We start from the raw sequence: 26,875 nt of genomic DNA, 5'->3' as shown, positions 1-26,875 counted from the left end.
ATATTACGGAGTTAAGATGATGTACTAGTATGATTATCATGTAAATCGAGTATCTTAAATTTCTTTCTCGCTTGATGATATGTCTGGTTTATTTAAACGAGTGTGATAATTGCTCAACAAGGTCACGCAACTTATTTCCTTGGCCATGGCCTCTGTGCTACGTACATGCCCTAATCAAACACAACCCATCAATGCATGCTTGCATGAATAATAAGATGAAGCGCACTTGAAAAATCTAAGGAAATTTGTTTTTTTTTCTTGCTGGAATCATGAGTTTTATGTATTGTTTAAGGTGAAAACCTCTTGTCGATTCTTTATTCTACACAGTCGTGAAAAGGGTTGTAAATTATAACTCATCGTTATATGTTTCATCACCTGCGAGCTTTGTTTATTCATTGTCTTGACGTTACGATAAGAAACTCACGTTATGAATACTTTTATGCTGGTGACGGCCGCGGCAATCAATCATGAAATATATGGTAGTGAGAGCGAATACTCCAATTTGAAAGCGGATGATAGCAAGACATACTAAACGCAATGCAGTTATCAATTATGATTGTTGTATTTTAACACATTAATTTTATTTTTTCTTGTGTTTTTCATTGCCTTGTTCGTGCCATTGTCCTATCAACAACAGTGGGGCACAGTCGAAGGTTACGTAACCTTGTCTGATGCTGCACACCGTGTCGTAACTAGTCATTATTCAGGAAGATACCTAAGTCCATTCAAGGTTTCCAGATAACTGCAGATATCGCACGTGAGGTTCATCACGACTCCCGGTACCGAATTAGCCGACAAGATCCCTTCTGCGTGTGTCAATATGGACATAAAAGTACTTCTCATTTTTTTTTATAATCTTAATCTTTTTTAGATGGCTGGGAATACTGTTACGTGGACGTGCATTATCCTTTTCAGACTGCAATCAAGTGTATGCAAATGAAAGTAAATGGTACAAAACGTATTTTTGCTCCGACTACTTTTTCACATTTTCTTAGTATCCATTATTTCGCGAACTTGATTAGTATTTTTTATAATCATCGCATGATAATGGTAGAGCCATTAAGGCACCCCCTCATTATACAGTCTTACCAAGTTCCATGTGTGTTCCTTAATAAGGTCTTTTAAATTCATTTATACTTTAAATATTAAATAAACTCATATAAATCTAATAAGCAAACCCAGGCTGTTTTATATTAAAGAAGGCCTATTTTATATTTATATTAAAGGCCTACCCAGCTAGCACACGGGAGACTGTCTCTGGAGAAGGGTAAGAGACCGAGAGGAGACGGCCGCTTTTCCTTGCGTTTCTTCAATTTTCGAGTGTACCCCCCTCCCACTTCCGCTTCTTTCCGAGGTCAACGCTTAGCTTTACCGAAATTACATTATCTGCCAGAAGCAGTTTGCTGAGATTGAATGGTCAAATCAATAATTTTAATTACTCCCTAATTTAATAGCTGTAATACGGTTTAGTATAACTCGAAATCAACAGTAATTAATATAGTTATACCGTTGATTGCGCCGACACCGGAAAGGATCCCTCCGCTGAAACGCATCCGCTTGGAAAATGGCCGAACATGGCACGTCCTGACTTCGAAGATACCAACACAGCGTTGTTATCCTCGTACCTGTTCTTGTTATAGCTTATTCAACTGCATATTCTATCACCGGTTTAAGGTAAGTACTATATTATGGTTTATCCCTGCCAATGTTTGTGGGTTTATCGTCATATTGTTTTCGCGTGTGCGCTATACTTCTCATGCCCGAAAGACTTGGATATTGGCGTTAAATGCTTAGAGAATTTGGTTCTCGTATGATTAATATTTGCATATATTTTCATTTTTTTTACATATTCTCTTCGTAGTGGAAAATATTCGTTGTATGATGTGCTTAAGTATTTATCTCGAATAACTTAGTTTGTGTGTGTTGATATTTTCACTAAGAATGGCCATTATCCTTTCGACCTTACTATATTAGTTACTCGGTTGATTGTTAAGTTCCGTTGAATTCCCGTCAATGAGCAATGTGAACATCAGCTTTATTTTTCAGACATTAAAAGCAATTAAAATACATTTGCGTAATACCCGGCAAGCCACCATGTTGTGTCGTGGGGGTGAATTATTACCGACTATGCACTACATATCATGCATGTATGGAATTTGGAGTAGGGTAGTAGTCAAAACTTCACCATCTCGAAAGAAAAAAGTAGTAAGCTGGGGTTCACAATATATGCTTAGTCATCACTGAAACTGTTGACTTGGAATTTTTTGAGAGATTAGATAAAAACTCTACCAGCGACATCCACGATTCCCATTTCAATTCATTTAAAAGGCTTGTTACGATATTATAGTCATATCGCCGAAATCTCGCCGTTCTTCGCAGTACACGTTCTTGTTCATTATTTATGCAGGTTTAGTGGGAATCTCATGTACTGCTAGCGTATCCCGAATTAGGTCTGACAATAAAGAACTAGCCGATTTCTCGCTTTGTCACTCTGGATTGCATGAATATGAACGTATAATTCTTATGTATAAATAATTATCTCGTTTAGTGCTCGTGCGCCTAAGGGCTCATATGCCATGTGTGGACAGTGAAGTTATATTATGGACTTCAATAATTAGTTATCGTAGGAGTCCGTGTATGTTTTTGGAGAAAATATTACAAATCAACAATATGGTTTTCTGTTATAATTACCCGATGTTCTATTTAATCCAGGCTTTCCTACCTTGCTTTCTTGATTACCTGGAATTTATGAAATCATAACATTTCTTTTTTATTTCATGATTGATAGGTGATGTGTATTAATTATCAGGAGATGGAACCTCTTTCGCTGTTTTTGCTGTAACGTAATATTCACTACCAGGATGATTCTTCTGTAACATTGTGCCAGACATGCAGTTTTGGCAGATAAAACTTAAAAGGAAATGTTATTTATGGATTTCTAGGCAGGTGTGCCTGTAGTTTCTGTGTTGACATTTGGGTGAGGATGTTTAACTAGGTAAGTTACCCACTGGACTATTAATTGTTCTTGAATCTAATGTTAATGCATGGAATCATGCCGATTTTTAATTTTAATTAATATGTGATGTGTAATAATTTGGATGGAATTAGTTGGTGCAACCTATTTGATTTATTTTGGTGGTTTGCAACATACACAATGAGTATGATTCTCCAGTTAAATTATGCCAGACATTTAGTTTAAGCAAAAGCAGCTAGAAAGGAACTCCTTTTATGGATTCCTTGGTGGATGTTTGATGAAAGAATCCATAACAAATCTTTTTATTTATTGATTAATAGGTGGCATATGATAATGTGAATGCTGCAAGGTGATGGGACCAATTTGGTTTCTTTTGCTGGTGGACAACATGCACTACCAGGATGATTCGCCAGTGACATTTTACCAGGCGTGCTTAAAGAGGCAGTGTGAAAGGAAATGTTACATATGGATTTTGTGGCAGATGTGCCAGTAGTTTCTCAGTTTAAGTTTGGGTGAGGATATTAAACTTGCTAAGTTCACAGAAATATTATTTGTTATTGAATCTGATCTCCATTCATGGATTCATAACAATTTTATATTCTGATTAATACATCATATGTAAGTAGTATCGGGTGACGGATCCTCTTTGTTTTGATGTTAAACTTGCTAAGATTTTCACTGGAAAATTATTTGCTCTTGAATCTGATCTTCATGCATGGAATCCTTACAATGTCGAAAAAAAAATCTTGATAAATAGGTGATGGATCCTCTTTGGCTTCTTTAATGAGACTGTGCCAGTCCTGAAAGATTGGCAGAAAGCACTGGGAAGGAAATTAGTGGATGGATTCCTTGGTGTATGTGCGTATATTTTTTCTGTTATGGTTTGGTTGAAGATATTGAACTCAGGATTATACATTATTCATTCTTAAATCCACTGTTAATGTTAGGAATCTTAACTTTTTTAGCATAACTAGGTGGATAATACTATTATTTTGCTTAATTTGTTGGTATGATATTGAAATTCAAATGTAGTGGTTCAGAGAGAGCTATTTTGTAATTTAACCGTTTTGTCTAGGTTTCTTGTTCGCTTGTGGCACGTGGCTAGTGATGCATTATTTATTTGAGAGTCCCAATCATGCATGTTTTTCTAGAACAGTTTCCAGGCTTTGTGCCACATGACTTTTAGCAGCTACCATGTTACCATTTGGTGCACAAGGTTTATTGGATAGTGTACCCAGCTAGCACATTATAAGTCATTGAGATAAGGTGAAAGGAAGAAATTAGGAAGGCTCTCATCAAGTAAGTTTGTTATGGGTTTCTTATGGGCATGCTAAGGCCGACAATCATCCAGAGTAATGACAAAATGGATGCCAAACTTTCAGCAATTCCGTAGATGTTGTTTAGATTCCATCATTTTTGAGCATTCATTTAAGGGATTTATGTATAGGAATATTTTTTCCATTCTTGGAACTTCTATGAGTAAGTATAACATCTTACTGCTGTATTCATACTGGGTTATCAAGCCATAAATTAAAATTCATAAATGTTAAATTGTGTGGACCTTGAATAATTTCAGTTTTTCGTGCACATATCAAACAAGTTTTTCTACATAATAGGATTTTAAACTGGTAACTACACCATTCTCTCTCATCAGCTGCTGTGGTGTAGTGGCTAGAGTACAGAACGTCAGATACGTAGGTCTGTCATTCAGTTCTCCCTGATGTTATTTTCTTTCTGCCACAAGTATAAAGTACTAGTATTGTGCTTTATATCTTCACTAGCCAGTCGCTTGCCGTTATTAATTTTTTTCTATTTACGGGTAAATCTGTTATCAGTTGTTAAGCCCTTATAAAGACTCACTTAATTTCACCAGTAGCCTTTTAATTCATGTCGGGATGAGCTGCATAGCATATGTAGTATGCTGTTCAGCCGCCTTTGGTGCTCCAACAGAAGTGACTTACTTGCCTGAGGACATTTGATAGCATTCCTTACCTATTCTTCCCTAGCATCTTACCCTTGCCTTAAATTAGCTTACCATCTTACCCTTAGCTTATGATAAGCTGCTTATCAATTCTTTCCGAAAGAAAACCATAAGAAACTGTTATCTCTCTTACTTTGTGCTATCTGGGTAGGTAATCGAAGGTTATTTCTGAATATAAGCAGTAAATGTGGGTTATTAAAATATTTTTTTTGGATCATTCCATGTGAAATCACCCAGGAAACTTTCAAAACGACACCCACCAACTCTGATTTTAATAAAATTTTGGTCTCTTCCTACTATCACCTATTTCATTACTCATGTAAATATTTCCTCTCACTATCATAGCTTACAAGATACGAAGGGTCGAAGTTTGAGATGTTTGCAGGGGCAGCTAATATTCCATTGTCTCTGAAAAGTTATCTTGCTGGTGGATCGTGTATTCACTCACATGAAGCTCTTTCATTACCCTCTTTCTGCTAAAAAAAATCTGCCATTGTTAAGAATTGCACCATTCCCTTATGGGTGCTTGATGAGTTAACTGATTCCTTGATTTTTGAAGCCTGTGTACACATCCATATCACAAACTTTGTGGAGTAATTCTTTTGGCAATTTTTGGTCATCCTTTTTAGAGGATAACCTTTCATTGAGAGCTATTTTAACTCTGCTTTTAAATTTACTGCATGTGTCTCTACTTTCCTTTTGACGTAGGTTGATCTTCTGTGAGATGAAATACCATGCAATTTTAAAGGTTTACTTTGTGAAACACCAGTTTAGGTGGACTCATTTCACTCTTTAAGAGTAAGTTTAATGATTGAAGCATATTATTTGAGTAATTTTATCTAAATTAGTATTGTCATTTATCTTTTATCGTGCAGTAAGAGTCCTATGTATGGTTATACCATTTTTCTATGAACTAAGTACCTAAAAAATAGGTGGATTCCAGGAAAAGAGCATCATTTCAGTGTGTGCAAGCCATTGGGATCTTTTCCCCTCAGCTGCCGCAAGTTAAGTATTGTTCTTAACAAATAATACGAACTGGAGCCACATTCACCTTTACTCTGCATTTTTGTGGTAATTCTGAAAATATGAAGTAATGTTTTTATCTAAAAAAATCTGCTAAGTAACAAAATTTGACATTATTTTGGCTAAAGTAGCAATGCATGGGGAATGAAAAACATTATGTGGAAGCTTCCTACTTGGATAGACAAGGGGTCCAAATTTCATTCAAATTTATGTGGTTTTTGAGTTATGAATTTTTACCTTGTGCCCTGCACTCAGGAATTTGAATCCCACCACCGCCACTTCTGAGCAAACATCTCAATCTTCGGCCCCTCATGTCTTGCAAACTATGAGGGTAAGGGAGGAAATATTTTACATCATTCATTAAGTTGGTTGTAGTAGCTAGTGACAAAAATATTATAAAAATCCAAGTAGGTGGGTGCCATGACCTGGGTGAACTGACATGGAATGGCCCTTTTATGTGAGTCCTTTTAGCTCGAAAAATCTCAGCCTTTCCTTGTGCATCAAACTATTTTCAAAATGTATTAACCATATCTAGTGAGCATTGTATTATTATTTTGCTAGCCTGAGGGAGTACATGTTATACTGTCTCAAAACCACTATTAATATATTTTTATTGGAGTCATCGAGTTTCTTGATTCTGGTATTATGCTTCTACTTTTCAGGCCTTGATTCAGTCTCTTGATGTTCAGTTTACTTGTGAAATGCAATTGATATCCAATTGGGAGATACATTTGAAGCTTCACTTACATGATCTGACATTAATGGCAGTAAATTGGAAGACAACTTTGCCAACGTCAAGGTTCAACTGCTTACTGGACTCAGGTGGACATGGGTTCACTCAGGTTCATTAATTTCATGTCTCTGTCTACTTTCATTAAACAATAGATAGGGGATATCCGTCCCATTGTATTTGTAAATAAACCAATATTTGAAAATATATAAATTTTTTGCCTTTTCCTATGCTAATTGTATGTTGTTATTTTTGTTTCTCAATTCTCATCAATGCTGAAAGCTGCCCTGTGTTACAAATTCCGTAAGTAATATGCTTATTTTTTAGGTGAGGTTGTAGTTTGCATGTGCCACGGTTTATAAGTGGTATGGTTGCCAATTTTCTACGTATATTAATTCCAAAAGGGGGGCAGGGGTCGCTGTAACGCTAGTAGTACTTAAATATGCCACTAGATGGCGCAACCGGTTCACTATTCTCGTTCCTAGTTTGCAAACTTATCGCTTGATGGCGCATCAATCGGAAATCGGAGACCGTCTCTTGAGTAGTGCGGACATTTCGTCATGGGTTCGTCATCGTATCGTCCGGCCGTCTCCTTGTTGTCTCCGGAGACGCTTACCGCTTCCGGGAGACGGTCTCTTTGGTTTCTGTAGAGAGTCTCTAAGGATTCGGGGGAGACAGTCTCCCGTGTGCTAGCTGGGTATTATGTATGTGGGTAAATTTTGAGATAAAATACAACAAAGCTATGTCTTTATGTTCAAAAACTGCGGTGAAAGAGGATTTTATCAATGATTCTTCTCTTTCATTGTTAGTCTCATTGATGTGCCCATACAGCTGAGTGCTAGTTGCACCCGTGGTAACTACATAATCCATTAATGTGGGTGTATCCTATAACTCACATTTTACTTTGCTCTTGGTCTCTCTTCTCCATTTCCTGTGTTCAAAGTCTTGTTCTTGAACTACATTCATTCCATGGGCATACCCATTGCAAGGGGCAGGAGGGTGCAGTTGCCCCCCCCCCCCCCCCCCAGAAGCAAAAATTGCAAATGACTTTAAGGAAAATAATATTTTTTTCAAGCAAATCATTTTTAAAAATAATAAAGAGCTTTTAAAGTTTCTTTATAATGTAGGTTTCATTCACCTTTTTCATGCTTAAATCTTACTTATAACTTGAAAAACCATGGCTTGCCCCCCCCCCCCCCCCCTAGTTTTGATCCTGGGTATGCCCTTCATACATTTGCCTAATATCATATGGAATGATTGTTGCAGCAATGTATAGAGGGCAAAGAGACATGTATAATTGCATGTATAGATAACAAAAGAACAACATATTGACTATAAAACTGACCAAGTAATTTATGAATGATTACATTACATTACCTATTCGGACACCATGATCCTACTCATCTTATGACATTTGCCTTTGTCTGTGGGATTTAAAATTGTATGTCCAAAGTCTGCTCTGGGTTCTCAATGATTTAAGCTGTCAAAGCACCCCCCCCCCCACAGCTTTTTGTTGTTTTTGAATGATTACGTGGTTTATGCTGCGAGATAGTCTCACAAGGGAGCATGTTTGTGTGAATAGAATCACAGTCCTGAGGCTGAAGATAGATCTGTGTTCCCTGGTGAAAATGAACTGTTCACGAACCGTTCTTAGGCTGTGCACAAACCGTGCAAACAGTTCTCAAATTTCCTGGGCCGTTCATGAAGTGTTTGGGAACTGTTCGCAGGCTCTAACCTGGCAGCCACGAACAGACCATGAATGGAATGCCTTGTGCATTGCTTCTGAACAGTTGGCCATGAACACTTTCTGAAGACGTAAAATTGAATTCTTTTTACATATATTCTTTTATTGTAGCATAACATTGTAATAATCTTCCATGCCTTCGTGTATCAATTTAACGTAATCATTATCATTCGTAGCCCTGAATTATTATTAAAGTATTCTACCGATTAAGGTAGGTTTCCATGGAGTGATTAAGAAGAATTCCGGGGGCCTCCCCTTATATCATGCACTTCCCTCTTCAGTGCACAATAAGACCTACTATCTTTCATTCTATCTAAAAATCCTATTCTTTTCCTTCCCCTTCCTAGTTTACCTTACATTCTTCCCTCTAACACTGTTTTCAACATCCCATCCACGCTAAGTACTCCCTCCATCCATACCTTCTGTCTCCTCCGTATCTCATCTAAAAGCTGCCTCTGCTCACCCACCATGTCCAGCACTTCGTCGTTCCTCCTCCTCTCCGTCCACTTTACCTTCTCCGTTCTTCGCCGCACCCACATCTCGAATCCTTCGAGTCTTCTCTCCTCCTCCTTCCTAAGTGTCCACATTTCTGCACCGTAAAGCGCAACACTCCAGATCAGACTCTTCACTAGCCTTTTTAAATTCTTACATAGCGAACCTCCCTGAAGCTCCTTTCTGTTCATGAATGCCTCCTTTGCTAATGCAATTCTCTTCCTAATATCCTTACTACTGTATCCGTTCTCCTGTAACGTACTGCCTAAATACCGTAAAAGCACGTGTAAGAGGCGCACCTTTTTTCCCAGAAATTGCAGCCAAAAATGGGGGTGCGCCTCTTACACAAACTTCTTATCCTCCCCCCCTCCCCTTCACCGGTCGCAAGTCCAAGGGGAACTGAGTGGCCTTGGTTTTCAGCGTGAGTCACTTATCTGAAACCCTGGGTCAAAAACAAGTGACAGGCAGGGGAGTTTATCCCTAAGTGACGTATTTTTAATATGCTTCTGTTTGCTTTTCTTGTAAACATCGCGTCGTCACGTCGGTACCCCAGAGGTGAACATGGAAGATCGCACGGGGTTTTTCGCTCCGGAGGGCGCGCTATATTTACTGCCACGAGTGGGCATCCTGCGGCATTTATACTGCATATAGTAATCGCTTATCAAACGTAGAGAAACGCGTAGTTTTGAAGAACATACCTGGTTAATAGTCAATATCTGTCTTGCCGAGTAATTTCCATTACGTTGAGGACCTGATTTTCCAAAAATCATCTTCAGACGCTAATATGAGGATTATTGCAACTGAACATTATATTGGTGTTAAAACCTGCGCTTTAAAAAATTTGAACGAGTGTGTTCATTGCTGGACTAAATGGTGGACAGAAGAAATCGGAAATGCTTATAAGTGAAGAGCGCTGAAGGGGAGGTCGAGGGGAAGGAGCGCGCTCCCTCCCCTCCATATTTCAAGCTACGAGGCTATGAGCGAAGGAGCAATGGACGAACACGTCCGATCTTGCATGTGATGTCGTTGCCTTCAAAGCGAAGGGGCGAAGGCGCAGCAATATGATGTACGCAGTTAGCGTCGCCTGAAGTTTCCAGTCTGTCTCGCCTTGTTTGAATGCGCTTATGCTACGCTTGTTTCTTCCGAAATTGTGTTGTTTGGACTATTTTGAATATTAGTAGCCTTGTTGTAACTATAAATCTTTTTGTCAAACAATTAGAGCTTAAAAAGCTTAAATTCTGTGAGATATGCGTCGCTTTTTGTTCTCTTTCTACTCCCTTTTATGCCGTTAGATCTCTTTCTTTTTTTGAACCTCGTGCACGTCATGCAATTATTGAAAGCTATCGAGATATCTTCGGGCTCAGTAGATGACTCACCTAGCATTTGGCCTCCAGAAACTGGGAGATCGATCAAGGTCAGTTGGTGAGACGGGGTAGGGATGAAACATGTTTCCATCGTTCCCTTGATATTTTCATATTTTCCTGTGGGGTCTCGGAAAGGAAAAAAAACGGCAGAGGCATTGGCTGATGGAGGACCGAGTGTGGCTCCATTAAATATACGACGTGGTTATTATCCTACGGCGCTGAGATTGCCCCGATTGTTGTCCAAGCTCTTAGGAAGGTTCATGCTATGTGTCTGTCATGTTTTGCCTTAAAATTTTCCACGGCTGCAATTCTATTGCAATACTCCTGCGAGAGCAATTTAACAAAATTGTTCCTGAATAGGACAAGCATCGTCGGGCAACGGCGTTTGCGAAGAGAGGATCGGAACTCTTTCTACTCCCTTTTATGCCGCTATTACCGCCGCAGTTATCAAAATTTCCTCCTTCAATTTGTATTTTTCGATAACTGTCGAAATTCCAGGCGTACTTCTGCAACACCACGCGATAGCATAAAAAAATGCCGCAAAAGTTTTTTCTTTATAGCTTCCATGCTCAAAATAGGGGTGCGCCTCTTACACACCCTTATACGGTAGTTAAACTGCTCAACCTGCTCAAGTTTTTCACCACCCACCTTTATCTTAAGTCTAACATTCCTCGCTCATGAGGCTTTACAAAACCGCATAACCTTGGTCTTCTTGTGATTAATCCTCATCCCATATTCCTCGCAACGCTCGTGTAAGGCATCCACTAGAGCCTGAAGCCCCCTCGCTGACTGGCTAATCAACGCCTGATCATCTGCGAATCTCACTGATTTGAACATCATTCCTCCCACTTTTACTCCAACTTCTAACTCATCCCACGCTTCCCTTACCATCTCTTCAGCGTACAGGTTAAAGAGCATCGGCGATAGCGGACAGCCTTGCCTCACTCCGCGGCCCATTCTTGCCCACCCAGATTCTCCATCCGCTACCCTCACTTGCGCAGTCTGTGCCATGTACAGATTACGAATCAGTCGCCTATCCCTCCAATCTACACCTATTTTCTTCAGAATATCCATTAACTTTACCATGATGTAGTCTATTTGATATCTCCCAATATCCCCAGGACTTTTCCATGTGTACCTTTGCCCTTTGTGATGATTAAACCAAGTGTATGTAATGAATAACTTGTTTCTCCTGCAAAATTCTGCGGCTTTCTCTCCCCTGTCGTTCCGAATTCCTAATCCAAACTCTCCTACTTCGTTTCCATCCCTCCCTTCCCCGACTGAAGTATTCCAGTCCCCCATTTCTACCAGATTTTTCTTACCAGCAGTTTCTCTAATTATTTCTTCGAGCTGTTCATATACCTCATCTACTTCTTCTTCCCTATGATTGCTTGTTGGCATGTAAACTTGAATCACCACAAGGTTGGTGGGTCGTGCCTCAATTTCTACCACAAGAATTCTATTGCTTACCTGCTCTATGCCTACCTCACGCTTTCCCATCTTCCCGTTTAATACCAAAGCTACCCCTCGTTGACTTTCCTCTCCACCACTATATATAAACCTGTACCCGCCACTCCAGTAGTCCCCACTGTCCTTCCACCTAACTTCGGATAGACCCAAGATATCTATCTTCCCTTTCTGCATTTCCCTTTTTATATTTTCAAGTTTACCCGCCGTCATCATTGTCCTCACATTCCACGTCCCTACATTCATCGATGCCTTCTTCTTCTCCATCCTCTTGGTCTTCTTCTCCTGCTCCTGGGATGATGCTGCTGATGCTGAAAAAGATGATGATGATATGTCTCTGCAAGGATTTCGCATGATAAGGACCCCAAGGACCTTGCTGACCTCGTTGCCACCTACGACACCTGCCCTTAAGGGCTGGGTCCTGCGATTCCATCCGTGGCTAGTTTGATCAAACTCCCTGTTTTCAGGGAAGAGATAGTTGGTAGGGTTTCCCACTTCCATTCCAACAGTGTTTTTTACGTGACACCATCACGTTGACTACCTTTCGTCTGGCTCCTACCCTTCGACCTATCTGGCATGGGTGGCCCTACCGGGAATAATTGCGAATTAATCCTGCCAGCGCAGCTCTAGGGGTCATAGGAATGCGCAAGCCTTTCCACCGCGACAAGGTTGTAGCCCAAGGGAAAGGGAAAGGAACCCAGAATAAGATACATATAAGGAATAAATTGAAATGCTGGCAAACAATTTTGCATATCATTCTCAGACCTACTCTCTGGGATGTAAATCATATGTGGTATTATTCTAAACGCTTCCTGTACATTCATGGTTGAAAGAATGCTTCATGAACATCTGAAAACACCCCATTAACAGCTTATTTGACCAGTTTGTGACATTTAAATAGGCCGAAATACAGTCCGTGAACGGTTCCCCTACAGTTCATGAACACTTAGGGAACAGGTTATGAACACCTAGTTGAACGCTTCCTGTATGGTTGGAGAATGCTTCATAAACAGCGGGGAAATGCCTCAAGAACAGCTTATTTGAACGGTTCGTAATGATTCATTTGGGCCAAAATACAGTCTGTGAACAGTGCCCCAACAGTTCATGAACAGGTTACGAACACTCGTGGAACGATTCGTGAATGGTCCATGAACAGTTCATTTTCGCCAGGAATATGGAGGGGGTTTATTGAGATAGACATTACTTAAAATTATATCTGCGGTCAATATGGTATGGTATCTTCATGGAATTATGTGCAGGTACATGTATGGTGAAAAAAATCCTCTTAGGAAAATAGGGTAGTTTCCTTCATCAAAGAAAACGAAAGGCAATGATTGAGATTCGTTACCCACCATTAGTGTATTCATAATATACAAATTATTTCATTTTAGAAAAACCGGTTTAGACAAATGGCAATGGTCCATTTTTATCCTTATTTGAAAAGGGCCAGATTGGTGCCCATGCGATGCCACTCCACGTGACGTCACAGGGACCTAGTTTCTATACGAGAAGATACGAGTTATACATCGTCTGAGGTTACCAATGCATGCATGAGGCGCAGAGCTCAGGGAAACATGTCTTAATAATCACTTATTAAAACTGGCTAAGGTCGGAAAGTTTTCTTCATTTGATAAGGTATTAATAATCCTTATTTAAGCCAAGCACTACCAGCCAGCAGGGTACTCAGCTACCCGCTAGCAGCCTGTGTCCTATCAGCACTCATCTCGCCTCAAGGTCACCTCACAGGGCGGCAGCGGGAACCAGAAATACGTCACACGAAGAGATTTCCCGGCATTCATACTTACGCGTCGCGTTTTCGCGTGCTTGAAAATTTTCACTTTTCATTTAATCGCAAAAAATAGATATCGTCATTTAAAAATCTAAAAGCGTGAAATACGTACTCCAGGAGTAATAATCTTTCGATTTCGGCAATAAAAAAATAATAGGAAACCACCGTATTGGGGCCTGATTCTGAGGATCCAGGCTCAAGTGTTAGTCCAGGCAAATGATGAAAATTTTTCATGCTCTGTTTAAAGATTTTTTCACATGGTAAATGATGGTTATCATGTGCCTTACATGCCAGATACAATTTAATCAGCTATTATATACTTTAAAAAAATATTTCCTTCCTTAAATTCATTGCTAATTGCACATTCACTTCACTGTCATTACTCAATGACATTTTGTAGGAGCTGGATCTGCAGTACTCACCTAGCAGATGGTCTAAGCGCTTATCTGCTGATGATGTTATAAGTCAACACATCAATGTTGCCACAGCAGGTATGAATTTTAGTATTGCTGTAATATATGTAGTTGCATGAATAGATAATGGCATTGTATATGTGCAGGGTTTGTCCCAAAAGTAATGCAATAATTTTAAAAAAATCTATTGATCCAACTTATACAACAAACAAACCTCTGGTAGTGGTTCTTGCATGCCCGTAAGGCATCCTGGAACTAGGCAGTGGGGATGTAATTCAAGTAGCCTTGTTATGGTAGCCTTGATGTTGAAATGTGCACCTTTCAACTCCCACCTTGTCCGGTATAGCCCTTAAATTTCTACAGTGGAGAATGACACGTTGTTAGCTTAACTAGCTAAAGCACTCGACTGAAAATCAGGGGATTTGGGTTCGAATCCCGGTCAAGGCAAATGATTTTTTCTCTGTGGATTTTTCACGCAATTTGTTCATTGTTGTATCTGATATAAGGTTGAAAAATGTAGAATTTAATAATTCAATAGGAAAACAAGCTTTTATTAATGTAGAGGTCAAGATTAATAACATCAGCTATTAAGATAGTACATCTGTCCAGTACTCACCCCCTAGAAAGGTCTAGAGCTGCCACTATTTCTATTCAATCAATGCTTTCATACACTTTAGGCCATTACATAATACAAATAATAACACAATGGTACTCCACATTTGAAGCATCCCAGCTAGCACGACGTAAGACACAGAGATAAGTTTAAAATAGGGTAGTTTCCTTCATAACCTTACCTTCGTAAAGTTATCACCATGGCTAGTCCCAATACACTTAAACTTATCTACTCTCTTTTGAGGGGTGAAACAAAAGGAAGTCTGGTGGTGGAAATCCTAAACTGAATGGTGGCTATGGCAACATTTCAGTGTTCTAGCTGGTCAGGAAGTGGGCGACCGTGAAAGGGTGTGTGCTGGTGCATTGTTATGATGAGGTTTCCATGAATTCCTGTTCTCAGATTAGGTACGAGATACTCTGTGGGTCAATCTCATAAGCACTTATTTGTAAAACTGGACATTTCTTGTCTCTCCATGTGGCACATACTCATAATGCACAATCCCTTTGTACTCGAAAAAGACAATGGTCACTGCTTAAAGCAATATGAGCATGATCTTCACCTTTGCTTTCCTCTTTCTGAGGCCTTGACTACGGCATCTTCTGCTACTTGGTGCTCTATCGCTTCATCTGAGTTTCGTATTCAAAGAACTAGGATTCATCTCCAATGATGATGTCTTCTAAGAAATCAGGCTCATCAACATATAATAGCTCTCCATTTTCTCACAAATTGTGACTCAGCAATGCTTTTGTTCATTACTTAAAACCCTCGGCACAAGGTTAGCCCACACTTTGCACATGTGATAGTCCTCCAACATAATCCAATGAACTCTACACCTGATTTTGGCATGTCCATTAAGTCAGACATGCACCTGACACTATTTCAGTGGTCTGCACTCATAATTTGCATACACGTTCAGCACTGTTCTCGTCCTAGGACGTCGAAGGGCGTCCTGAGCAAGTATGGTTGGTGACGTCCTCTCAACCCTCCAGGAATATTGGTTTTTGCCATCGGTTAACAGTGTGTTTGGCATTGGTGTGGCCACTCTTTCCAAAAGCTTGAGCTCAGAGGTGACTGGCATTCAGATTCTTGGAAAGCTTGTACTGCCAACCACCTACCCCAACCCTCCCTGTTGGTCTATCATTATCAGTAATGTCAGAATGTTATACAATCCATTACTTTTGGAACAAACTCTGTATTCACTACTGAAGTTTAGTCAGATGGTAAAAAGTCCTAATCAAGACTATCATGTTGCACACTTCCCTGGGACTTTCGTTAGTTCTTTGCAAATATAAATAAAGGAGTACAAACATTAAATTCTTCAATATTTGTAAAGTATAATAATTTGGTGCATTTGTTAGGGTTGTAGATGTGAATGGAGTGGAGTGTGCAAAGGTAGTAGCAGCCTCACTTTTGCTTGCTGAAATGGAGTGATTCTCTACACCATTGCTAATGAACTTACTGGCAACCAACTGGCAGAAAACCCTCTCTCCACTGACTAGGCTTATCCCCACACTCAGCTTTGCAGCAGCCCTTTGCTCACTCTCTTTTTCGGCTGCCATAATAATAATAATAATAATTTTATTCCATCCTGGAGACATTACATGAATGCATCGGACAGGTCAAGATAAGAAAAAAAATCACACACAAAGGCACAGCTGTTCAACATTACGAAAAGTACTCATCCACAGTATAAAAACACTTTGTCATAAGAAACTTCCTCAGCTGGTATTTGAAAGCCGACAATTTTTCAATGTTTTTTAAATGCCTAGGAAGGGCTTTGTACATTTCGATGCACATCACTCTTGGACCTAAAGGAGAAACCTTAAAATTTTGCTGTACAACATGTAGATCGGATCAGATGTCTGTCTAGTATTGTGTTTATGATAAGACTCATTTGTACTAAACAAACATAAATTTTCCCAAGTAAAAACCAAAGTACAATAAATATAGATTGATGGCACAGTAAGCAAGTCTAATTTTATAAAGAGAGGTCGGCAATGGCTCCTGAATTGGGTATTACACATGGATCTTACTATCTTCTTCACATGGATCTTACTATCATAATGGAGTACGCAACTCCTTGCTACTGTGACCCGCAGAGGAGAGGGGGAGAACTCTTGGTTAGATGTGGTGTACCCCACATAATAGAGTGACGGAAGCTGCCTTTAGAGAAGAAACATTCAGTGAGTAGAGGGGATGGTGTTGAGGCACTTGCAGCAGTTTCAAGAAACAAATCTATTTCAGTGAGCACAAAAGAGGTCACTACGCTTACGCACTCCACTACATCCATGTACATATCCACTGCACTTAAAAATGTACAACTTTGATACATTTTGGCAAATGTTTGATTCTGATAGTCGAACTCAATACACAAATTTGGAAAAAAATTTGTTGGAGGCATCTCTAAAGAAGATCCATGTAAAATCTTGGCAGAAACTTATACATACTGTATAAAATACACTTTACATGATGTGGAATATATCATTTATACTTCCCTCCTCCAATTTTCATACATCTTCTGACAATATGAATAATACAATGTGATGCTTCCTTGCTTCTGACCCTTCTCAAGTTCTTGGAAGCCTCTCTGATCCTGTAAAGGAAGTCACCCTGCTGTGAGTGAGAGATCTGAGACACAGCTACTGACATACAATGTATTAACTTCATCTTGATGGGTTCAATGTGAAAGGTACATACTCAACATTTCATTTACCATCAGTCCAGAGTGAATTTGGATAGATTTACCTGTAAATGTGATTTTTTTTAATAATGAAACTATTGAAAATAAAAGTTCCCTAATTAAAGTACCCCCTTAGATTTCTTGTTATTAGTTACATCACATCACTGTGTTTACTCATTCTCTGTGAATTAAGCTACCCCATTGATGGAATCTCCTTCCAATGATGTACGAGTAAAAACCAATTTAGTTTATATTTCTGATTTTTGTTGGGCTTGCTGGAAGAGTAAGCATTTTCGGTGTATGGAAAATCATCCTAATTAGATATTAAGAAAAGTGACAGTATGCATAGATTGAACATTACGTATACATTACTGTATTAGAGATACATGACTCTTCATTTTAAAATTTGACCAATTTTGATATTTTTTAATTACTTGTGCGTAATATGATTCTGTGTCTACATTTTGGTGTCCTACTCTGGTAATCTTTCTGACATTTTCTCAATTGCAGCCAGCAATGAAGCCAAATCTAACATTCCATGTGAGCTGGGAGTACCTTATGGAACAAGAGAGGGAGAAAAGTTAGATATATTTGGAGGTGATTCTTTACCTAAAGGTTTGTGTTAAGCACTTATATATTAGATTGTTTTATTCCCTACTTCAATAATATATATTCTCATGGGTAAGAAAAATAGAAGACACTTCCGTAGTAAGCTACTTACCTATTCCTTATTAGGGTGGTTTCCTATTATTTTTTGTTGCCTAAATCGAAAGTAGGTATATTACTCCTGGAGTACGTATTTCATGCTTTTGATTTTTAAATGACGATATCTATTTTTTGCGATTAAATGAATAATGAAAATTTTCAAGTATGCGAAAACGTGACGGCTAAGTATGAATGCTGGGAAAAGCCCATGTGACGTCATTCTGGTTCCAGCCTCCGCTGTGTGAGGCCACCTTGGTGCGAGGCTACGAGCACTGCTACGATGCAGGCTGCTAGCAAATAGCAATTGGCTTAAATAAGGATTATTAATACCCTGTCAAACGAAGGAAACTTTCCGACCTAAGGCAATTTTAATTTAAGAGATGTTTCCCTGAGCTCTGTGCCTCATGCATGCATTGGTAATCTCAGATGATGTAAAACTCCTATTTACTCATATAGAATCTAGGTCCCTGTGACATCACATAGAGTGGCTGAGATTTTTAAAACCAAATGATTATTATATTATGAATACACTAATGATGGGTAACAAATTGCCATCAATGCCTTTCGTTTTCTTTGATGAAGGAAACTACCCTATTTTAAACTTATCTCTGTGTCTTACGTCATGCTAGCTGGGATGCTTCAAATGTGGAGTACCATTGTGTTGCTATTTGTATTATGTAATGGCCTAAAGTGTATGAAAGCATTGATTGAATAGAAATAGTGGCAGCTCTAGACCTTTCTAGGGGGTGAGTACTGGACAGATGTACTATCTTAATAGCTGATGCTATTAATCTTGACCTCTACATTAATAAAAGCTTGTTTTCCTATTGAATTATTAAATTTTACAATTTTCAACGTTATATCAGATAATTACCTTATGTAATGTTGAAAATCGTAAAATTTAATTCTTATGAGTAAATTTAGTTTAGTTTACTTCATGCTCCAGTAGTAGTTAGAAATTATAGTTGCCAGGCACGTTACTTTGGCAATTGCAGTTGCTTTCATGTTCCTCCTTCATTATTTCTTTGTTTATTCGCCCACTAGTAGCTAATGTTACTGTCCACTAATCACAATTGAGGATCCAATGTAGCCAACCGTCAAGATGTGTTCGATCTTTCAACTCTCATATAATTCTTTTAGCAAAAATAATTATCCCATGGAAATTAGTATTCTTCTATATGTACCTATATAAGAAAATAATCAGGTAATTTTTTACTACTTTATTTCTGTTAATGACCTTATCCTTAACCTTTCATCGATAATGTGTATATAATGTGAAACTTTGCGAAATGAAATCAAAGATACATAATTTGAAAAATATCACTACAGATTTTGCTGTGGATATATGGAACTTTCTTTTTCTACTTAAAACTTTCCTTAAGCACATACAAGTAAATGCCTCAATATATATTTTTTATTAAATTCTGTATGTGAGTAATTAATGGGTGTAGAAAGGGTAATGATGAAAAGGGTCGAAATGCCCCAAGTTAGTCAAATAATTTCCAAGTTATCTTTTGTGCTGGCTGGGCATTATAGTCAAACCTCCCCTTATCAGACACCCCTAATTCGGGACACCTCTCATTTACTACATTTATTAGTTCTTCACAGCAAAACGTTTAACCTTATGGAATCAATACCTCCAAATAGTGGACACTCTTAATGACAGATGTGGGCAGCAGAAAATGTATTTGCCACAAAACCTTCAATAACAGACACACTATGTGCTATACTTTTCAAATTTCTCTTTTTCCAAACTACAAACATCAATTTTTAAAGCCCATTGCTTACAAAGAACTTATCCAGGAAAAAAACTTCAGAGTTCAGTTTATTAACTCGTCCATGGGTAACTCCGTATGGAGGAAAGGAATTACGCCCAAGAGGGTAAACAAATATGAACCATGCAAGGCCAATGCCAAGAGAGGAGAGGAGTAGCTTAGAAGCGGTGACCAATTTGGAAGGTGCTCGTGATTTTATCAACTTATCTGGGAATGGGTTGACACCATTAATTTTTGCCACAAATTGGTCAAAAAATAGGTCATGGGGCACAGAAAAGAAAAATATAGGTTATTTTATTTTTCAAACACTATCGTAATTGACAACCTATTTTTAAAAAACCATCGCCCACATAAAATTCTCTTTACTCCATAACTTAACAACTCTAGTTAGTACACATCGCAAACACTTTATATCAGTTCATCTGGTGAAAACATCAGAAGCAACGACTTGCACACTTGAACGCCACTTTTTCCATTTCAATGCTTCCCTATTCTTTATTCAGTGTTATCAACAAGAATTGTCATCAATTATTGCGCGACTTATTTGATTTTCTCTCATTATCACAGAGAGAATGTTATACCCACTATCGCCTTGAATTCCCTTTGGTATTCCTTATGGAAAAAATTTGTTTAACCGTATCCTTAAAATTCAGTATTAATTTCACTAACTTTTTGGATGCGTAATATTTTGTTGCTATGTAATGTTCTGATGATAATTATGAAATGGAAAGGCATTCTTACACATTCGCCCGGTCATAAAACCTTAATTTTGGCCTTAACAGTTGCCTCTGATTGTTTACTTTAGAGTCTCCTATTTTGGTGTACATCCATGGAGGATATTGGTCATCATTGGATAGAACCATCTCCAGTTACTGTGTGAAACCTTTCTACGCTGCAGGTATACGTGTGGTAGTGGTTGGATACGACCTTGCGCCCAAAGGTAATTTCTTTATTTGTTTTTGAAATTATGTGTGTGTTTTCTGATATCCTCTGCTTATTTCATTGCTTTGGAAAAATTTTTGTTAATACAAGTGAGTCCATGCAATGAAGTGCTTGTTTATTTCTGATTTGCCTCAACCCTGTTAATTCAAATTCCAATATAGAAATTCAAATTCAGAAATAGGAAAAAAATGCCATTGGAAAGGCTAATCAATACGAGCAGAAAGGGTTGGTCAACTCCTCTCTGTTATGAGTTTTAGGGGCCACATGGGTTATGGACAAATGGTTGATGAAAAATCACTGACTATTCATCCATCAGATCACTTCCATACGTGAAGAAAGTAGTAAAATTTTGGGAAAATCTTCACACATTTGCATTTCTATTTTTTAGTTACAATGAAGAGTAGTAGATTCTTTCCCTTTATATGCTTTGGCCATTAAAACTATCTAAAATTGTTCATATCTAGGAAAGCTAATTCTTGTATGTAATCCAGGCTTCAATTCGACATGGAGTCAAAGCTTATGAAATCTCTCCCCTTGAATTGAAGTAGTTCTTGGAAATAATATAGAATAATAAGTCATTTTCTTTTTTCTTTGCTTTTTGTGAGGTGTTCAATCCTCTTTCCTCAAATAATAGTTGTAATCTTTTATCATTGATGTATTGTGTTACCCATAGCTTGCTCTAGCAATGAGGAAGGTATTGTATAGGGGACAGGTTCATTTGGATAATATACATTGGTTGAAGAGCAGCAGATATGAGATAGAGGGAGGAGACTGGAGTATTTTAGAGTACAGTTGAGGACCTCAAATCCGGAATCCCGAAACCCGGAAAACCCGAAATCCAGAACATTTGAAAATTCCTCTGCGTAGTGTTTTGACTCGCCACCTCATGGCACCACTCTCCAGGCCTTGTTCTGGGATGAGTAGGAATTTAGCACATACTATGGACATATGCTAAGAACCTTGTCAGGGACACATAAGGATATCAAGCACAAGAGCCTGCGCACATGTATAAATTAATTAATTTACAAAATATACTATGAAGACCAGAAATCCAGAAGCCCTTTGGTCCCAAGCTTTCTGGATTTGAGGTCCTCAACTGTACATATTGATTTAACTGGGCTTTGATTTCTCAAATTTTGTTGCATTGTTCATAATTATAAGCCTTCCTGTAGTTAGTCTCGATGCAGAGTAGATTTTGACTAAGGCATATTGATTACAAAGTAAAAATGACGCAATCCTGGTCTAAGAATGACAGTGATCTGATAATTTCTAGCCCACATTATCAATAATGAAGTTTAGTTTTGAGTATGGTGTAATCCTATTTGGAATAATTTATCAATTTGAGGTCCTGTTACTTGGTTCTGAAAAGTCTTTATTGGTTTAAAGTATTTATGTGGGGTTTTGATTGTGTTATTGTTTCTTAGGGTAGGGTTTTCTTGTATTTATAATGTATTATAATTTAAAAACTTTTCAAGAAAATTTTCCATGTATAACTACTGTAACTGGTAGAATAATTTTATAAATTTTGATTAACTCGCTAAGCATCTGTAAAAGAAGTCCTATAAATAAATCCTATAAATCATCTTCTATTCAAAATATTATGTTACAATATATGTGATTTATTAATTAATGGTCATAATAATGGCATTATGCATATTTTTGCATTTTAGACATCACTACTTTCCTAGTGCTCTGTCTCTGAATAATAAAAAAATCATTTTTCAGTTAAATTAGGCGAAATAATTGAAGAAATTCAGAATGCTGCCTGTTACATCTTGGACTTGGCTTCAAATCTTGGTTCAAAGTAAGTGGTTTTATATGTTCAAAAATTAACTCAATACATTGGATATCCTTCTGTTTTGCCTTGTTTCCATTATACTTGGTCCAAATTGATCAGAGAATGAACAAAAGCCAGAGGTTTTCAGATGATTATTTGTAATTCAGCATAACTTTTTAGGTAGGAGTTGCTGAAATAAACAGAAAATATCAAGACAAAGTTCTTTTAATAATGGCTATGAAAACGAACGATGATAAAATCATCTCTGTGTCATGAAAAGCATTTCCAATGTGTCTAATCCTCTTAATTATCATGATCAGCCAACTGTAGATGCTTTACAGCTGGAAAGCAAAGGCCCTTTTATAATAATTTTATTTGGTTTTTGGGTATTTAAAAGGGTTCAAGGAATAGGGTGGTTTCCTATTATTTTTTTGTTGCCTAAATCGAAAGATTATTACTCCTGGAGTACGTAATTTACGCTTCTAGATTTTTAAATGACGATACCTATTTTTCGCGATTAAATGAAAAGTGAAAAATTTCAAGCGCGCGAAAATGCGACGCGTACGTAGGAATGATGGGAAAAAGTCCGTGCGATGCATTTCTGGTTCCCCCTCCCACCTTGTGAGGTGACCTTGATCGAGGCTCTGAGCGCTGATAGGACGCAGGATGCTAGCGGGTAGCTGAGTACCTTGCTGGCTGGTAGCACTTGGCTTAAAAAAGGTTTATTAATACCTTATCAAACGAAGAAAACTTTCCGACCTTAGCCAGTTTTAATAGGTGATTATTAAGACATGTTTCCCTGAGCTCTGTGCCTCATGCATGCATTGGTAACCTCAGATGATGTATAAGTCCTATCCTCTCGTGTAGAAACTAGGTCCCTGTGACGTCACGTGGAGTGGAATCGCATGGGCGCCAATCTGGCCTTTTTCAAATGAGAATAAAATTTGACCCTTGCCATTCGTCTAAACCGGTATTTCAAAAACCAAATAATTTGTGTATTATGAATACACTAATGGTGGGTAACGAATCGCAATCAATGCCTTTCGTTTTCTTTGATGAAGGAAACTACCCTATTTATTTTCTGAACAGTGATAATTCCTTAAATATTTTCTGCATTTACTATGATTTGGAAAACCGACTTTTGATAAGATTATAGAAATAAGACAGCTGACCCCCATGGTAATTTCTAGAAGAATTAAATATAAATAATATTTATGGTGGCTCTCTAAACGATGTAATTATTTTACCAGTTTAAAAAACATTGCTTAAAAAGAATTCATGAATGTCTGAAAGTGACTTAGCTACGTATGTCATACCCGAGATGAATTACCCTAGGGAGGTATTGCATAACACCAAGGTGATGCAGAAAGCAATGAACCCATCCTTAGCCCCTCGAAACAACTACCTTAATTTTCCCCTGACGGTAGTCTTATTATTATCTACATATTCCTTGAGAGTTCATGTATTATTTGTTGCAGGTCTGTATGGTTTTCAGGCCATTCAGCCGGAGGTCATCTGTCAGCAATGCTATTATCTCGTGCTTGGATGGATTCATTGAGTGCAACCCATAAAGTGCTTCTCAAAGGACTGATACTTATTAGTGGTGTCTATGACCTGACACCCTTACTCCCCATTTATGTGAATGAACCTTTGGAAATGACCAGGTGACTTATAAAAAATGGCATTTATTTGGGTCTTTTTTGCAGATTTTTGGAGTCTTCTCTTGTAATTATATTGATGGTATCAAAAGGTGAATTATGTGGCCAAAAGCCATAGCTATTTACATTGTGATACTTTGATCGTGAATACTTTTGTGATGGCATTGGTGGAAGAAAGAATTTAAAATCAGATGATATTTATTAATAGTTAATTAGCCAATTATTCAAACTACAAGCCGATCATGACATCTTATAATAAGTGGTATTAGGAATATATATTTGCATAATCCAGTCGTGCAATCCACTTTCAATGCATTTTCCATGTACGAGACGCGAACTCATTATGACTACCATCACAGTCGCACGATTACTCTACTAGACCACCGCAACTGCTAGAAATAATGACTTTATAACACATGAAATACAACTCATGAGTGAAAACTGGAGCAAGTACGCAGTAAATACACAAACAGGATATTGGATTTTCAAATTCTGGGTGAAAAATGTGATTTTTTTCATGGCATATTTCAGCCCTTGTGTGAATCAAGACAAGCACTTTGTTACTCTTAAAAAAAGTCAGTAAATGTTTAAAAAAATTGTCTGACAAAGTTTCTCAGTATCTTATTACAATTATGATCTCTAATCAGTTATAACTTAGCTATACTAAATCACACAAGTAAAATTGTTGAAGGCATAGCTTTGAGTAATTTTGTCACACACTTGCCATAAAAATTCTCTCACTTAATTCCACTTCGTAAAAACTAACTTCGAATCGAGGTTTTGATTGCCCTGCAATTATTTTTGCCGTGACCATCAGTAGATGCATTTGTAACTGCCATTGTATTTGCTCATCAATAGGGCTGAAGCTGTGAAATGGAGTCCAATGTATTTTGATATAAGCCCCAATGCAGCTAATGTCAAGATTCATGTTGCTGTCGGTGAGAATGACTCTCCGGAATTTCAACGGCAATCCAAAGATTTTTCCAATGTAAGTCTTTTTAATTTTTTTTTGTAATTCTGAACTGAAATATTAAAAAAAAACTTGCCATCATACATTCATCCATTGTTAATTTGCTTTTTATAAATCTTTAAATTAGTTATCAAAGTCGTCTTACAGATCTTTGCGCTGTCCAAGCAGAATTTGACACTTGTATATCATACCTTTTCTCAGATTGCATTCTATTGCTTTTTATACATCTCCGTTTTTTTATTTGATATTTTTAGTCAATCTGTTATATCGCATGATTGTGGCCTGTTGGTAATCGGCAATGACATAATCTGATTCCCTCTTTTCTTGTATTCCTAAATTTCAGCTTTGTCAGCTTGAACATTTAAAAGCAAACCTCTGCATTAATTTCACCCTACTTTTGAACATTTCCCTTTTTTCTTATCCTACAATATTCATTCTGCTTGTCATTTTCTTGCCCCCCAGTTGGAAGGAATTTTATTCCACTTGTCTTCCCTGATAACTTCTTATTAGTTTAACCATCTTGCTTCACTATGCTTCAGGTGGAAATCTCTTAAGCCTCTTCATCTGCTCTCCCTGTTTTTCTTCACTTGTGTATGTTAATTCTGATCTCATATCTATCCCCTGTGTAGTCTTCCAACCTTTTATTTCTTATGAATCAATTTTAATCTTAATATCTGGGCATTTTATTTCCTCCAGAACATCCTTTTTCTCCCTGCATTAACACGTTGCGTACAGATGCCGAGAATTCTCGTCATTTTTTTCCCGAACGTCCCGGACGGATGACGAAGATTCTCGTCATTTAGGCGCGTCAACCTAAACAATTTAAAGCATACAATACGTATTCGTTACTACGTTTTCAGTTGTTGTTCGTTATTCATAATGAATTGATGCATCATAACGTTTGATTGGGTAAAGTTATATTCTAAACATTAGCTTTTTAATCATGTTTAAACCAAAGGTATTACGCCCTAATAGGCACATTTTTCCAATCTCAACACCTCCACCCAGAATTCCTAGGAATTTAAATACACCCGGTACGCAACGTGTTAAGAAATCCCTTTGACTGATTTAACTCCTCTTGAGTTTGGGCATGTTTAAGAAAAATTAAGGCAGCCTATGTTTCGGGGTCTGTCTCGTTACCCATTCTCAAGGCTAAATGTAGAAACTTTGGATGCCTTAATTTGTCTAACCCATGTGAAAACCTGAGAGAAGTTTATTCATTTTATTCGCTGGTAAAGAGTTAAGTGCAACTTTCGCTTTCTTGTGGCTTTCTCCTCATTTTTTTCTGATGGTTATCCTTCTTTTGTGATTTTATCATGTCACCCCAAAACTGCTAAAAATTGCAGGATCATCTTGACGTTGTGAGTGATGATTCCTGTCGTAACTTCTCCTAGCTATCTGTGGAAGTTTTGAAATTTTGATTACCAGGATTTTTCTCTTTGTATGTAGGTACATCTTCAGCTATTTGGTTACTGAGATTATATAAATGAAATGATTTTTTTTTCTAGCTGCTGATCTCCAAAGGATTCTCTTGTGACTTCCAACTTGTTCCAGTGGTGGACCATTTTGATGCAGTGGAAAAGCTCAATCATGATGATTACATACTAACCCAAAAGATAATTAACCTTATCAAACAAAATTAATTACATCAACCCATTACACTGATCGTATTGTCAGCTGTTTGATGTATTGCATTGTTTTTTATACTCCATACGAATCAATTATAGATTCAGAGGTAACCATGACAATTTTTCACATTTTTTGAATAAGAATCTCTA

At 37.8% G+C, this 26,875-nt stretch overlaps 1 protein-coding gene and 1 long non-coding RNA gene across 5 annotated transcripts; both read left to right on the top strand.

Annotated features, from left to right (window-relative positions):
- The first annotated feature begins 135 nt into the window (after positions 1-135).
- On the top strand, positions 136-26,875 carry LOC124168838 (kynurenine formamidase). Of its 4 annotated transcripts, none has more exons than XM_046547177.1 (9): positions 136-757; positions 872-949; positions 13,965-14,055; positions 17,781-17,885; positions 20,556-20,690; positions 22,418-22,496; positions 23,948-24,133; positions 24,986-25,115; positions 26,606-26,875. In XM_046547177.1, exons 2-9 carry the CDS (start codon positions 947-949, stop codon positions 26,738-26,740), a joined length of 864 nt encoding a protein of 287 aa, XP_046403133.1. In that variant the 5' UTR covers positions 136-757; positions 872-946; the 3' UTR covers positions 26,741-26,875. The 4 variants fall into 4 exon arrangements, with proteins under 4 accessions (XP_046403133.1, XP_046403132.1, XP_046403131.1 ...); XM_046547176.1 differs by having other exon boundaries at positions 136-779; XM_046547175.1 differs by lacking the exon at positions 872-949 and having other exon boundaries at positions 136-832.
- On the top strand, positions 1,236-6,944 carry LOC124168840. The gene is made up of 4 exons (XR_006866991.1): positions 1,236-1,674; positions 2,789-2,995; positions 3,295-3,486; positions 6,641-6,944. It is a non-coding gene; the product is annotated as an uncharacterized LOC124168840 (long non-coding RNA).

The sequence above is a fragment of the Ischnura elegans genome, chromosome 12 (assembly GCF_921293095.1).
Source record: "Ischnura elegans chromosome 12, ioIscEleg1.1, whole genome shotgun sequence".
Classification (NCBI taxonomy): domain Eukaryota; kingdom Metazoa; phylum Arthropoda; class Insecta; order Odonata; family Coenagrionidae; genus Ischnura; species Ischnura elegans.
Note: the sequence above shows the minus strand (reverse complement) of the source record. Positions and strands in the feature narration are given on the sequence as shown.